Source organism: Orbicella franksi, chromosome 6, assembly GCF_964199315.1.
Source record: "Orbicella franksi chromosome 6, jaOrbFran1.1, whole genome shotgun sequence".
In the NCBI taxonomy this organism is placed as follows: domain Eukaryota; kingdom Metazoa; phylum Cnidaria; class Anthozoa; order Scleractinia; family Merulinidae; genus Orbicella; species Orbicella franksi.
In genome coordinates, this window is record NC_138150.1 from 26,213,831 (window position 1) to 26,229,383 (window position 15,553).

A 15,553-nucleotide genomic window follows, 5' to 3' on the forward strand; every position below is an offset into this window, starting at 1 on the left:
TTTTTTTCGCTGTGTCTACACGCCCGGCAGCCGGACAGCGCTTTGAAAATAAAGCGTGTTCGGCAGTCAGAAAATTATTCTATCACATCGTGTTACCATCATAATTCTTGAGAACGAACCGTAAACAGGGTAACCGGTAACCTTTTGTTCTTTTCATGGTAACCGTAGAGCTATTCAGGCTAACCGGACACGGAGTACTACACGTCGTTGAAAAATAGTGAACTTTGTTACGGTTAGCCTGAATGGCGCACCGGTTAGCCGGTTTACGGTTAGTTCTCAATTGTATTGGTAACACGATTAATAGTTAGTCTGCCGGACATGCAGACGCAGCGGGGTTTTTTTAATTGACAGGCAATGAAACGTTTCAACGGTGCTACAAACTTTTCACTGGATGCCTCTGGGAGAAAAGATCATTAACTATTTGCTCCCTTTGAAAACTTAATTGTGATGAAAGTAATCCGACATTTCAGTTTGCAGAATGACAAAAAGCAAACAGTACCCCTTGAAAGTGCTGCTTGACAGCTTTCATTTAAATGGTCACACACTAGGGTTTCATCCACAGACTTTAACGTTTGAACCACCTTGCACAGCATAATAAACAGTACCACATGAAATTACTGCTCAATAGTTTTCATTTGAATGGCCGCACATAGCATTTCATTCATAGGTTTGAAAGAAAGTAAGGACTATATTTTGTTAAGGTTTGCCAGATAACTTCCTTTTTCGTAACAGATTCAGTTTAGCTACGAGGATATTTAGGTCGACTATCAAGAACTGTTTTGCAGCTTACTTGTTGTCATCTTTTTATTTTACCCCCAAAAAAGCATTCGAAAAATTGCGAATATGCAAAACTATGTTTTACAGCGATTCTAACCTGGTTTATTGACAATGTTTTCCCATGTAAGACAACATATATTGTCTAGCTAATCTTTATTATTTTTTAACATTTTCAAAGTATTTTTTAGCCCAACCTTAAGTTTCGTATTTAAGGCTAATGGAAACTGCTCTCGAATCTCCGTTGCAAATGAAAAGAGCAGGGTTAGCTTCGTTTTAAGAATCTTTCTCCAAACCCTTATAACGAGACTTCACAGGAATCAGAATTATCCCCCACCCCACCCCCCTCCCAACCAAGGACACGCATACGTTAGAATAGAGGCGTTTAAATTTCACTGCTTGTTTAAATAATTATGCCGAAGCAGTCATTTTGATTGTAACTGTGTATAGGTAATTAGATAGTTTAATCAATGGCAACTTGGTGCCTTGCACTAGAGAATCCAAAGATGGCGGCTAAAGGTAGCCACCATGGGTAAGAAGTACTGATGTAACAATGGCTGTAGATTGAATCACTATTCGCTAAGTAGGGGTTTAAGACCAATTTTAGAATGAGAGAAAATGTTAGTCTCCTTAGAAGACTGGTTTTGAGCAAATTTCGAGGACTTTCGATTCGTAGGCGGCGATGAAACATCGCGCGATTCACGCAGGTTCGAGCAACCGGGTTGCCAGGCGAACTTCGTTGACAAAACCGTCACGGGTCACGCAGTCTTCGTTTCTGTTCAAATAGCGAAAAGCATACTAACGCAAAAAAAATTATTCAAAGGAAATACATTTGTATATCTTTTGTACTATTGCAAGTACGGAGTAAATCAGTTATGTGCTATTTGTATTTCTATCTCTCGCTGAGCACTGAGGGAGCACTTGCTTTAAAGTTAGTTGCATTTGGAAAATAATTATGTTCTTTGTAGTGTTAGTGCCAAGGGAGCTAGTGATTCCTCTACAGGTTGTGGTACAAGGTGTTGCTTGACTGATTTCGTATTATAAATACTTTTTGTACATAGCTTATACACTTTTTTTTTTCAATTGAAACTTGTAAGCGTGCTATGACCTGCAGTCATATCGGTGTGGTCAAGTTTCTGTAAGCGCGGTTAGGAATATAAACTGCGAAAGGAAAACATTCCTCGCATATCTTGTGAAGAAGCGTAACATATCGAATAAAATCCCGCCCCTCCCAATGTCTACTTTGAAATAAAAAAAAATGAACTTGTGTTGTAACTATCGAGTCTTAATTACGAGTGGTCCGATCGTTTGTCAGAAGAAAATAGGGGTTCTTCTAGATCACGGTAGTCCCTTCCGTCACGCAGGTAACGCTATGCTCGTGAATGTAACGGTGTTTTGGAGGGGACGCGGGGGATCTCGTGTCAAAAAGTCAGGGATGCTGGTGCTTTGCTGAGGGTGTTATAACGTGTGAGTCCAGGGCGGGAAGCCAATATTTTTAGTCGTCAAGGAATCATTCAGCGCTGCACGCGAGGAAATTAAAATAAACACTTTCGCAGTGTTCCATGTGGTCTAGAGCGATCAGGCTTGAGCTTAATTTTTTTTCAAAAAATTATCTTTTCGGGGTCAAATACGGTAAGGCTTGAAAAAAACACGTGCAGATCCCCTTGAGGTCATGATTCAGATTGTCCGAAAACCGCCCCCGACACTTCAACTTGGAAGTTCCTCTGGACTTTGAGACCTACAGAGCTATGAATGACTCTTGTCTTGTCATGGAGCGAAAGAAAATGAGCTACCAATACAACGCTGTTTGAGGTCAACATATTGTGACGATATATTGAAATCCTTTTTACAGGATCAATTTATGGTAGGGCGAATTATTTAAAGCCTTAGTAATTGCCATGCAGTAATGAATAATTCATAGCACGAGGAGTAAGACAATGAGACATCTGTTCGCTTTGAGTCTATAAAGTCACAATGCCGGAGAGCGAAATAACGAGGATATCAAGAAGCACGGCCAGGGTATTCCTGTCAAGAAACCCACAGCCTAAATACAAGTACATCGAAGACCCGGCGGACGTTGTGTCTTTGACGTACAAGAACCAGTTCAGTCAATTCAACGAGAAATATCACGAACTGAAAGTGACCGTCTGGCCGATCTTCGGTCGCTTTAGCGGCGAGCGAGTGGTTTTCCACTATGACTGGGACACAGTGAAAGTATCTGTGGATAATAACTTGGCTTACGTCATGTTTCTCCGAGCAGGGACTTCCCCGGAAAATATGTTAAGGTTTTGCCTGAACTTTCTCTATTCAAGCGACGCGGAGGGAATTTTAAAGTAAGGCGATAATTAATGAGTTTTTTTTATCGTTTTTATGCTATTGAATTTTAACTGTGCTCCCATCCAAATGCCACACTCTCTGTCATGATTGAGATAAACTTTAATACGGAAGATTTGATGAAGATCCGTACCAATTTAATCCTAATCATAAATTCTTAGTTGAAAATATATCGTGACGTGACTGGTATTAAAGTAGCGAGCGCTATCGCCAACAGATGCTTGACCGTCAAATCATTGTTTGCATTTCTCAGGGGTTCTTTTAAATAATGATATTTCCGATATTTCATAGCATCAACATGTTTTACACCAGGGTTGAAAGCGACGGGCTAGGCTATAGTATGAGATCTTCAGTTGTATGGTGGTTCGATCTGTTAACTTCTGACTGTTTATAAAAGAAGCAGTTATTTCCTAAAGCCAAGAAAGCTACATCATACATTTATAATATATTATTAGACATTTTGACGATCATTATTAAACATTTAGAAACATTCTTTTCGGTGTCGTATCGAATGTATCGAAAGTTTTGACATACGTTAATTCTTGAGGTTGCAAGGCACATCTCTAACGCGTAGCTAGTGAACGCTTCGTGCGCTGTACCGCGAAAAGCTCATGAAATGATTCATTGTCCAGTGGGACAATCTGTACGTTCACGGCACTCTCACTGTTGTTTTAACTCGTTTTTCTTCCAACACGCTCTGCCAACCGATCAGTCAAGAGTCCTTTAAAGGGTGAAGTTCCCTGGTTTGGGGAACTTTTCTGATTTTGACTTGATCTGGGGGTGAGGGTGGGGGTGTGCTCCTTTGGGGTAGTACTCCTTTGTATGGTCCGTATAGGTATGTGGGGCCACAAAGGGGAGGGTTTTTTTGGCGTGAAATAGGATACCGAGTTTGGCCATTTTGGTCTGAAATAGGGTATGGCTGTTGTGCACTCTAGTCTTGAGTTGGGTACGTCTTTTAGAAGAAGCTATTCCTTCATCATGTTCATTATTTCCGGATAAGACCATCAACAAAAGCCTTTCTCAAAATTATGTCTACGCCAACCGTGTACGTGTCGCAAGGGCTGCTCAACTAATGAGGGTCAGGTCTGAAATACGGTAGCAGGGTAGGGAAAGTCGCAGAGTTTGGTCTGATATCGGGTAAGGGCTTCTGGAAGCGGGTCGCACAACCCCACCCACTTTTTCTGGGGGTATCCCTCCGGGGTTTGCTCCAATGCTTAGCTTGTTTTAGACCAACGGAGGATTTCTACTTGTTCTCCTTTGACCCCGCTAAAATTTTTTACAATTCGCTAAGTAGTGCCACAAGCCTATAAGCCAACAAAATAATTTTATTTCTACAGTAAACATGATGCACACGTCGGCGATGAAGTCTGCATTCTTCAATCGAAGGTGGAAAACACTCCTGCGTCTTTGGTGGTCCAGTGTTTGAGGTCAGTGGTTATCAACATGGAAAGCGTGCCTAGGAATGAACTACAATATCTACCCTCTCCTTATCAAGAACTTGTTCAACCAGAATCCTTCGTTCAAACGAAATTTAAACTTTGGCCACGGTACGTTCGAGGAGAGAGCACAACTTTGATGATGAAAAAAGGCACAATAGTCAGCGAAATTCTGCTCTTGTTGAGACAGAAGTTACAGCTTGGAAGTGACTTAGAGGTATGCCTGTTCAAAAGTTGTCTTCCTTTAGAAGAACATGACGTAATTCAAGAGGAAAATGGCGACTATGGCTGCGTCTTTAATCCGTCAAAAATACCATCGAACATTTCGGATGCAGCGCGGATCGGGAGGTCTCGGGATGTTACTCTTACAACTCATTCTAATAAAGATGTAAGTATCGCTGTGTTTCGTACAACTCAGTCTAATAAAGATTTAAGTATTGCTGTGTTTCACTCTGCGAACATGCTCTAAACCTATTCATTATTAGCATGAAATTAGTCTTCGCAGAAAGCCAAAGAAAACGGTACGAACTACTAGCTAAAGCAGGAGCGCAAAACAGAAACAAGTGAGCAAAAGCAAAGAAAAGAAAACGAAAACGGGCTAGGAAATTAAATACGGAAGAAAACAGAAAAACTGAAAAAGGGCGCGAAATTAAAGACTGGAGCCGGTAGCCTAGACGGCATGGTGGATTACAACAGTTTTAAATGTTAAAACGTCTTTTGAATTGTTTCAGGTTATTGTTGCATCACTGGTAGGAAAGGAAATGAAAGAGGTCCACATTAATTTGTCTCTTCCCCTCAAATTTCTGGATATACAGCTACGCCAGATTTTTCGACTCAAGCCATGGAGTTTCCTGGCCTTGTACCTTCCAGGCGAAGATCGTAACATATTCCACACCGGTAGAACGATTTACACATCATACGAGGAAGAATTCGCCAAATTTCTTATATCAAACGGAAAAAGAAATTTCCCGAGGCCAGATAAAGGCATCGAAACACTGGAAGTCAAAGAAATGTATAAAGAATGCTGCGTTTTCAAGAAATCGCTTCGCAGTCTCGGCTTTCATCCGGGAGCTTTTGTTGAAGTGTTTGAGATCACTGGGCCGAGTATCCCGGTCATGTACTCTGGCGCGGTGACTAAGGCTCAAGTGATTGACGTGAATCCTGATTGGCCGCTACAGACATTTCTGTATTACGTCAAAGTGAACACTCCGCAAGCTGCGAAAATCGAATCTATCGACTACGTAAACAACTGTAACGAAGGCATTGTGACCGACATCTTGAAGATGATGAGAAATTTGTGGAACAGGCCTAATGAAGGAGGACGACTTGAATATGTGAGATTGCGCAGCTAAAACATAACTATAACAAGATGTGCATTTTTATAAGACAATCGTGAGGGAAGATATCAAGGAGCAAATGAACTTAGTCTAGCGAGTGACTCTTCATAGATTTTAATACTTTTATAGAGTATTAGAAAATGGCCCAAAGGAAGTAAGCGCGCTGATTGGTTTAAAATCGTGTTTCTATTTAACAATTAGATTATGAGCTCGAGATTTCTATCGTGGGTTAGTTGACGAGGGCGCAGCCGGAGACAACTATTACGCATGGAAATCGAGAGCGAATAATGTAATTGTTTTAGTATAAATCTACTAGTCGTTCAAAACTTTATCTACATCGTCTTAACAAAAACCTTTTCTATTTCCTCATTAAAAGTTTTGATACAATTGTTGACGTCGCGGTTAATGACCAAACAGTACCGACGTATCTTTGCTACTCCATCGCGAGTCGACACCGACAGTTTTTTAGGTTGTTGGAATATTTCACCGAGACTCATTTGTACCGCACCTGAGTCAAGAAAAGCCCTGTGAAGGTTAGGTGTCTCAAGAACATTATACAATGGCTTTACCAGAACTCAAACTTTGCTGTTCCTCTCCAGGGTTTAGAGTACCTCGTACCAGGGCACTTTCCTCTTCAGAACCCGCTCTTCCTACATTTGAGGAAAGCGCGCTGGGGACTAGGTTGGAATCTGGACTGGTACCAACACTAACGGAACAAAGGTTGATTTGAGTCAATAAGGGGACTAAAGAGCCAAACTGCTTTTTTTTTAGAACGATAACAACTTTTAATAAGAGCAAATCTTTGACTATTCACATTTAGTCTTTTCCTCTTATGAACATCAGTAGGATATTTCGAATGGTCGTATCAGTGGTCTGTAAACAAAGTAGAGTATAAACACGAATCAGCATGAAGATATGCAATGAGGGTTTACTGCGATTATCAGTTGAGTAAGAAGCGACGGAACTTTGGTGTATGACGAGAATTACGGTGTTGTCATGGGAAACTCTACTCGTTTCCAGTGGTAACAATATCGTCACCTGCAATTTCGCGCGCTAGGCTGCGCATGACGTCAAAATTCGACAAGTTGCCACTGGAAACGGAACCAGTTTCCCGTAACAACACCTGGTTGAAACCTGGTTACTAAACTTACTCATCTTTTAAACGTAGTAATTATTAGCTATCCAATAACAATCTGCAATTTTATGACCAGTGAGAGTTAGTTAGGGAGGGAGAAACAACCGTCATATATGCTGATTGACGACTGCTGTTGTATTGCAGTTTAAAACTGTGAGATTAATAAAGCCAAGCCATCCGTGCTCGAGAATTTTAGCCTGCTACTATGCCAAACGCCGTGAAAAGCAATGTATTATCTGCGCATGTAGACAAAATTTTAAGTGTCACCATTCTTCCCACACAGCTTGCTAAACTTACCTTCTATCAGAAAACGTTCTTCTCATCTTGGTTCTTCTGTATCTGGTTCAGCACCTCTCTTCTTATCCACTTGATTAGTGCGAGATATTCGAACAGCGTTAAAGAAGCGATCACAAAATTCTTTTCTAGAAGAATTCCAGCCTTTAGTAAAACCGACAAACATAACCTAAAAAATAAGTGTTTCAGTCAATTTTAATTTTTATGTGTTTAACATATTGCATATTTTAGCTCAATTTTAGAAGGCTCAAAAATGCTCTTGCGTCAGCAATGTTTTATTTTCACCTGCTCAGAACAAGTAGAAGAACAAGAATAAGGATCAAGACTTGATTTAATTTTGTAAAGCTGGACCTACCGACTATTGCATGTAATAGAAGCCTATCAGAAAGTGAAGATATCGATAGCTAATTTCACGATAACTGCAGAAATTCTCGCGCGCTCATTGGCTAATTTTCATTGTCAATATGGGGACAGACACATGAATTTATAATTTATGCGTTGCGTCAACGAGCGAGAGCGGACAATTTGACACTCGGATTTCCGAGTCAATTTGCCTATCGCCTCGTGGATCCGAAGATTCTTTGACAACGCTATGACGAAATTCATGATCAATAACAGGACAGACGCATGAAAAACTGAAGTCAGTTTGTTAATTTCACAATAACTGCAGCAACTCCCCCGCGGCTGTTAGCTAATCTTCATTGTCACTAAGCGGACAGACACATGAATTTCTCGCGTTTTGACGTAATTTTCTCCTTTCTGCCTTTCTGTTGTTGTCAAAAACAAATTGATGTCAGTTTTTCATGCGTCTGTCCTGTTATCAACAATGAATCTCGTCATAACATTGTCAAAGTAATTTGCGGATCCACAGCTTCCTTGACATTGTTATGACGAAATTCATGATCAATAACAGGACAGGCGCATGAAAAACTGGCGTCAATTTGTTAAGTATAGAGTGGACTCGCAATGCGCCGTTTGCAGCAGTGTTTGAACCGTTTATTTTTTAACTCGTAACAATATCAAAACCGCCTCTTGTCTGCCTCGACCAATCAGAGCAGGAAGAAAGAACAAAAAAGTTAACCACTGAGAACTCAAATAAGATACTCGTTACGACATTCTCGCTGACCATTTGGAGCGCTGACTCTGGCCACGACATTGCGCCAACAGAAGTGGCCAAATCCTGATTGTTTAGATTTTGCATCTGGTTGTGTACATAGGTGTTGCAACTTGCAAGCGTTTTAAACAAATGAAAGAATGTGATAAAGAAAAACACACTGAAAACCGTACCATTACTATTCAAATCACGTGTTTATACCCACGAGCCAAAAAAATGAGATTACCAGTAAATACCTTGACAATAAGTGTTACTATAATCAGAGCAAGTTCCAGTATTGCGGTAACAGCTAGCGCCGCTGACAAGTCATCGTTGACGCCAAAAGATGCCGCAAAACTACTCCTGGCAAGTTTACCCAGAATGCTCTTCACGTTTTCACATTCCTCAATTTCACCTGACGGTAGGAAATAAGGGAGGTGTTTACCATACATGAAATTTGAAATTCAACATTTTTTTCAAAGGAATTTATTCCTTAACGTGCATATATCAGCGTGAATGATTTGTTCAGCTCAGTAATCAGGTGTCGAAATACTGGGCGCTTTAACAACGACTTTTCTGGTGGGAAACCAAATGGAACGGGCCTTTTTCAAAGGAAATCTTTTGGAAATTTTGGAATAGCTTCGGAAGTAACACTCTTTTCTCGTTTTTACTGCAATGACCGGAAAATCACTGTTCCATTTGCTTTTTTGCACTATTGCTCCAATGAAATACTCAGTAGTTTCGGTGGGAAACAGAATGGAACAGTCCTTTCCAATGGAAGGTTTTCAAATACTGTCAAATGGTACACACTCATCCCGTCTCATTTTTTTGTTGAAGATTTGTAGTGTTCCCTTTAGCGAAAAAAATTATCATCGGTTTTTCCACGCGAATGGAAACGCTCATTGATATGGCTCATGATACTTTTCCCGCGCTTTCCACGGTAGCCGGTTACTTGTTTCTCGCGGTTGAGCTTGTTTTCCCGCGCTTGCCACGCTTCGGTCTCTGGTTGTACCTCTATGTTCTTTGTGACAGGAAACATGTAGTTCGGTCTTGAGAGCATTGGTTTTATTAAAAAAAAAACCTCGTACTTGACAGCTAATTCTCACCATCTATAAAGTCAAACTTGGTCTTCTTCACAGGAGTGATGACCTCGCGACAGACGTGAGATATTTTTACAAAGCACTTTCCTCGGTAATTCAGACTCGAAGCTCCTGAACTGTTCAGCAATGAAAAGGTAACATAAGTATTGCAGAAGTATTGTCAAGGTATTATTGAACATCCCGCGAGAGGAGTTGGTCATGAAACTTTCAGAAGAAGAAAGTTACAGTAAGAGTTTTATGTCTAATGTTACTGTTATCAAAATCAGTTAACTCACTACTTCACCAAATCACCGTTAATTATACTACGCACGTTTTCTTCCTTTATACTCCTATTTCCAATGAAAATTCATCTGTTTTTGTTTAAAAGGGGTGGTCAGTTTATACGTTCAAGTTTCTGTCCAGCCCCTTGGTCCTTTCCTTAGATTCGCTACAAGAATCTTACGAACACAGCACAGACGAGTAGTCAGTCTGGTTTAACGTATCATAAGAGTGTACGCAACAAAAACATCACATAGCAATATAGTTTAATTTCAGCTAGGGGAAATCACAATGTGATAATAAAGGAAGATGTCGTGTTGTCATACAAACTACCACTAGGAAATCTAAAAAAAAGGTTGATTAAAACTTCTCCCAAGTCGTCGACTTTGATCCTAAAATCGTCCTTCATCTATCTTGTGACTTTCAAGTTTTAAGTTCCAAGTGCAAGTTTCTTTATTTTCACACAAGAAAATATAGATTAAGACAGGGATTGGAAAAATGTGAACGAAAACCGACGGGTTTAAAAGATTTTACCCGTACTCTTAATATAATATTTAGCAGGAGATATTTTTATATTATATGTGACTCACCAAGACAACGGGAACTCAAGAGTCCATTTCTTGCCCTTATCAAGCTGCTTGTACATATCAACCAGTTGTAGGGTCAATACCGCAGGCTTGCAGGTTGCGTTGATAAGAAGAATAGAAAACTGAAAACAGAGGTTAAAGAGTATAGCCATGAAAGTTAGTCTCCACAAGATAGAAGTATATAATCAATAATATAACAATTGTGAGAGTAAAATGTTCTATTTTCCATCTGAGGTCTCGAAAAGGAAGTTTTATTGGTTAGGAAGACGGATTTTGATTCAGGTTTAAAGGTTACGCCGGTGGCTGCAGTGGCTGATCTAGGGGAGGGCCCCTCTCTCCCTTATTTTGGGTAAAAAAGGGAAAAAAAACACAGAAGGAAGCAAAGCCGGCAGAACAAGCAAAAAAAAAGATCAAGGTCTGGATCGCCACTGGGCTGTATTGTGTTCTTCAGCAAGATACTTTATTTTCAGTACTTCACACATCCCAGGTATACAAATGAGTATTGGCAAGGTTTTGCGTTGACATAGGGCAACCTTGAAAAATATCGTCGGGGATAACCTGTGAAACACTAGCAACTCAACCCACGAAAATGCTTGCTTCTTGTTTCTCGCACTCTTCGTTAGTACGCAGTATTTGCTCGTCTGGCAACGAATTTTTCTTTGAAATATGAGTGTGTAGGTAACCTTCGTTCACTTTTTTCTTTCAGTCATTCATTCAGTTATTCATTCTTGCATTCTTTCTTTTATGCAAACATTCACCTATTTGGTTTTGTTTTACGGTACTACGCTTACTGATTTGCTTCAAAACTTCGCACCATTGTCGCAACCAATCAGATGTAAAACCAAAACCAATCGTGCTTCGCCTACGGACGTTTTCCCGCGCTTCGTGCCCCCACTACACGTATTCGCTTGAGTTTTGATTGGTTCACTGTATTGTCTGCGTACTGTGGTCGCGTCCTGTGTGAATGGCCAAAGTCAGCCGGTATATATACTTTGGTTTTGGTTTTACGATACTAAATTAAAAACCGCTCTAAATACAAATTGCAGAAAGCAAGCAACGTGACCTACTTCTCCTTTGTTATACAGATTAATCTGTGTGGCTCTCAGTGAGGTTGAAGCTGAAATTGTCAGCTGACCCTGTTGATCTAAACAGAAAACAAAATATAACAGTCTCAGACTTTCATCCCGTCCTCTGGCATGTAGCCTGCGTCGCAGACGCTACATGCAGCCGGTTTAACTTTCGTCTACAACCCAGGCTACTGGCATGGAGCGCTGCTGGAGGCGAGAAGAAGAGACACCCGAGAAAGAGTTGTAACATTTAAAGGTCTCGTTTGTAGCAGTTTTCGACCATTTTCCTTATAAACTTGTCAGGATAACTAAATCTTGTAAGTTCTTTATAGTTGTCACATCTGTTTATCTACGCAATGTTCTCACTCCCGGGAGGTGATCTTTCTTTACAAAATTGTGTGAACGTTGAATGCGCCGTTCACAGCAGTTTTCGAACCGTTTAGTTTTAAAATTCAATCTTACTAAATTGTACAAGCTCTTCCCACTGTGAAGTCTGCTTTTCTAGCCCGCCGGCTCCGGGAAATTAAGTTCTAAATGGGGAGGTAAGCATCGTATAAGCGGTGACTTTCGCGAAACTAAGTCGCCCAGTACTGATGGGTTAGTTACAAAATCACAGACAACAAAAAAAAAATCAAAGACACTCTTGGTTCCTATACTAACATCTAGAGCATTTGTAGTAGAACATTCCATTGGGCCAAACGCTGATATTGAATTTGCAGTTCACGAGACTATGTGCGTCTTCGTTCCATGTGGAGAGTTGACATTTGTGTAGGCGCACGCTCGAGTCCTTGTGGTAAGAATCTGTTGCAACGGCGATTCTATAAGCCAAGTCACGTGTCTTGCCCTGAAACAGATGACAATCTTTAGATACCTAACTGAAGGGAGACTCTCTCTTGAACAACAGTGGCATTAGCCTCCTTGACAGAGGCATTCTTGTTTTATTCATATTTTGTCCTTCCTTCCCCTTACGTATCTCTTTTCTCTACTTTCGTCAAAAGCACATGAGAGAAATAACGTTATCCAGACTCTTTGTGGTTGTTTAAGACATATGAGCAAGGACATTTCGCGTCAGCTTTAAAAAACACAACCTCGTTGAATTACCAAGGTCTTCACCGCGCGATTCGTTACGAATTCCTTGTCTCAGTGCGGCAGTAGAAACAAAATAGCACCCAAAAGGCCAAGAAAGTGCAAATCAAAGAACTAGCCATTTTCAATGCCCCTTTATCATCGCTCCAGCATCCCCTTGGCGTTTGGTTTTGCTCACATACTGTCCTTGTTTTTCTATATGCGATTTCTTCCCACCCATCATTATTAAAAATTTGGCTTTCAGTCACACTGACAACCTGCCCCCAAGTCTTAAGATATAAATAAAAATGAATCATTTTTCTTTGGCATCTTACCGGAGGAACTCTTAAAGCTGACTTTGGCTCTTGTATTTTGTTCATTGTTGCACACTGTAAGGCCACGGACATCTTCTTTGTCGCTCCTGCCTGGTGGAAGATGTGTATTAAGCCTTTCAAATTTACAATAAAGTGGCTTTCAATACATTTGACTCAGTCTTGAAATCTGTTAGCCGTATTCAGGGCACCCGATAGTTCGTTTTGTTCAGAGGGCCTGTTTTCCTTGTCCATTTCGTGATATGAAAAATATAATGCCTGTTGTTTTTTGGATTGATAACAAATCGTTTTGAGCACCGAAAATAGGCCAGCTATGATTTTCGGAAAGGTAACAGCTGCTAAAGTTTTCGGGAAATGGACAAAAAAAAGTGCAAATAAATTGGAGAAGAGTTCCCCTAGAATGATCGAATTCCACTTTTCCACGGATTTCATGAGGAGTCACTTCTTAATAGCTAATACCTTTTTATAAACATTAATAACTTTTAAACCTTTGAAGGTTTTGGACATTTCAAGCCTTGTAAATAGTTTTTTTTTTTTTAATCTTTAAGCGAAAATAATGGGCAAACTTTTCGGACAAACAAATAAACTAAAACTACCCTCACCGAATTACTCAGCCTGACATTGATATTGGCAAAATGTGGGTCGTCTGTGGTTTCAAACTTCCAATGTTTGCAGTTTCTAATGTCCTCTGAAAGCGATCGCCGCTGAAAAATCAAGAATAGAAGGCAAAAGATAAAAGCAAAATTCTGTTTTTCTTTGGGTAAATGACATCCGCGTGTATGCTGCTTGGTTTTCGTGGATTTTTTGTTTTTGTTTTTATTGCGATGACGACATGGCAAATGGTTATAAAGTCCAGTCAACTGATCTCGTGTCACTTTGTGATCTGACTGGTTTGAGTCATTTTGCCCCCCTCCCCCCCCCCCGGAGGGGGACTCCCATATAAAAAGGACGGGGGTGGTCGTCGTACCTTTTAGTGGTTAAAAAAGCGGTTTTTGTGTCTCTTGGGGTCTTCAGCCTCAAAAAGGTCCACAGCGGGAGCTTTTGAGATACCTCTTAGGGTACTGAGCCGGAAAAACAATGGCAGGAGATAATGAGTTGTTTTAAAATTGCTATACCTTTTAGGGGTGAAAAAATTTCAAGCCACGCCCACAAAACAGGATCTTGGTGCCTCTTAGGGGTTTTTTTCCTAATTTCTGACGAGCAACGCAGTCCATTTTATACGGGAGTTCTCCCCGAGTTTGCAGCCTTTCTGATTTGCCTTGCGACTGCATTGTTTCGGCCTCGTAGGCAGAATGACGCAGTTGCGCAGATGTCTTACAACACCTTTCAGAAAATATTTTCCGTAAAACGTTTAGATAACATGTAAATTATTTTAAACAGAGGTCACTTACAGATCGCAGCTTGTGCTTTGTTCGTAAGCCAGGATATGAAGAAATAGGTGGTAAGGAAAGTGAACATGTGAAGAGCACTATGAGAAATCCTCTACTCCAGCAATTCATTCTTTCATTTTCCTGTTTTTCTTGGTAAAATGTGACGTCATAAACGTTGACACTGTTCTCGCGCGCGCGAGCACTGAGGAAGGCTTCAAAAAGAACTTTTAGACCTTAGATAACTGAATTAAGATATTTGTTTGCAGTAATGTAAGTAGTGTAAGTGCTCAGGCTGTAAATAAAATTCGATTCAAAAAAAAAAAAAAGATATTTGTTTGCAAACATTGTGTTTGTCATACAAATTTTCAGGCAACGAAACAAAAGAACCCTTTTTTTTCGGCAGCCAATAATTCTCTGGGTGGAATACCCGGGTGGGGAAGGCTTTCCTTTTGAAAAGATCGGGATGCTCTTCGTCTCTCTTGGGGTATAAATCAGGGATTCTGGTCTCAGTTAGGGTGTCCATGACAAAAAGGCACAATTTTTAGCTGCCAAAGTATCTTTTACGGTGCTCTCGAAGAAACAATAGTTTAGAAAACGCTATTATTTCCGTTTTTAGGCTCGATTTTCGCCGATCTCTCAAGTGCGGTCTACTAGCGCGGACTCCTAGCGCGGCTCGTAATCAAGCCTATTCCTTGTTAAGTGGTATCTTTTAGGGGTCAAATAAAGCTCCAGCCATGCTCAGATTGGTCTCCTATAGGGGTTTAAGATGGACTCCGCTCAAAGTTCGAGCAATTAGTACAAAAATTATTTACTAAAAATCTACTCACAGCACGGTAACTTTTTAATACAATTTGAAACACCTCACTGTATTTCATTTCTTTAAGTGACCCCGCGATTAAATCCCCAAGCATTCTGGAGAAAATTAATGTCAAACATCGTAAGAATGCTTGATGCACGTGTTATTGTGTTTTCAACTAACGCGCGTTTTAATTGAAATATGGATAACTTCAAGTTAAATTTTCCCTCGCGGGGTCAGCTTGAGAGCTTAAATCTCGATAGTTTCTTCTTACTGTTATTCAAAAAATATCATGCTATGAGGTTTTTTTGGTAACTATTTTTGCCATTATTGCTCGAATGTTCTGCGGAAATCACCTTAATTCAAATTTTCCCAACGAGCATCTCCGACCTTTTCATATGGGAGTCCCCTACCCCTACCCCTCCCTCCCCCCCCCCCCCACTCCTCCACCGGGTTGCCATTTATAAATTTATAACGGTAAGAGACGGAACCGACAAATGTGCTATAATTACATTAAAACAAAAAATGTGGCCCGACGCTTTCGAATCGACGCCGAAGAGGAAAGGTAACCAGAC

The 15,553-nt window shown here is 40.4% G+C and overlaps 2 protein-coding genes across 2 annotated transcripts; one reads left to right on the forward strand and one right to left on the reverse strand.

Moving 5' to 3' along the window:
* Window positions 1-64: 64 nt before the first annotated feature.
* Window positions 65-7,364, forward strand: LOC145489591 (uncharacterized). The gene is made up of 3 exons (XM_081468575.1): window positions 65-3,107; window positions 4,446-4,932; window positions 5,276-7,364. Exons 1-3 carry the CDS (start codon window positions 2,749-2,751, stop codon window positions 5,894-5,896), a joined length of 1,467 nt encoding a protein of 488 aa, XP_081324701.1. The 5' UTR covers window positions 65-2,748; the 3' UTR covers window positions 5,897-7,364.
* On the reverse strand, window positions 7,336-14,705 carry LOC145490554 (uncharacterized). Its single transcript, XM_081469656.1, has 9 exons — window positions 14,610-14,705; window positions 13,415-13,516; window positions 12,816-12,905; window positions 12,076-12,259; window positions 11,416-11,492; window positions 10,352-10,470; window positions 9,510-9,619; window positions 8,661-8,818; window positions 7,336-7,479 (listed from the first exon to the last, which is right to left on the reverse strand). The coding sequence occupies exons 1-9, from the start codon at window positions 14,703-14,705 to the stop codon at window positions 7,336-7,338; spliced, it is 1,080 nt and encodes a 359-aa protein (XP_081325782.1).
* Between the last annotated feature and the right edge of the window lie 848 nt (window positions 14,706-15,553).

Coding starts and splice junctions, on each gene's coding strand:
- LOC145489591 (XM_081468575.1), top strand. CDS start 2,749: ATGCCGGAGAGCGAAATAACGAGGATATCAAGAAGCACGGCCAGGGTA. Junction 3,108..4,445: donor GACGCGGAGGGAATTTTAAA/GTAAGGCGATAA, acceptor TTATTTCTACAG/TAAACATGATGCACACGTCG. Junction 4,933..5,275: donor CAACTCATTCTAATAAAGAT/GTAAGTATCGCT, acceptor GAATTGTTTCAG/GTTATTGTTGCATCACTGGT.
- LOC145490554 (XM_081469656.1), bottom strand. CDS start 14,705: ATGGACACCCTAACTGAGACCAGAATCCCTGATTTATACCCCAAGAGA. Junction 12,260..12,815: donor CAGCTTTAAGAGTTCCTCCG/GTAAGATGCCAA, acceptor CATCTGTTTCAG/GGCAAGACACGTGACTTGGC. Junction 10,471..11,415: donor ATCTGTATAACAAAGGAGAA/GTAGGTCACGTT, acceptor CTCTGTTTTCAG/TTTTCTATTCTTCTTATCAA.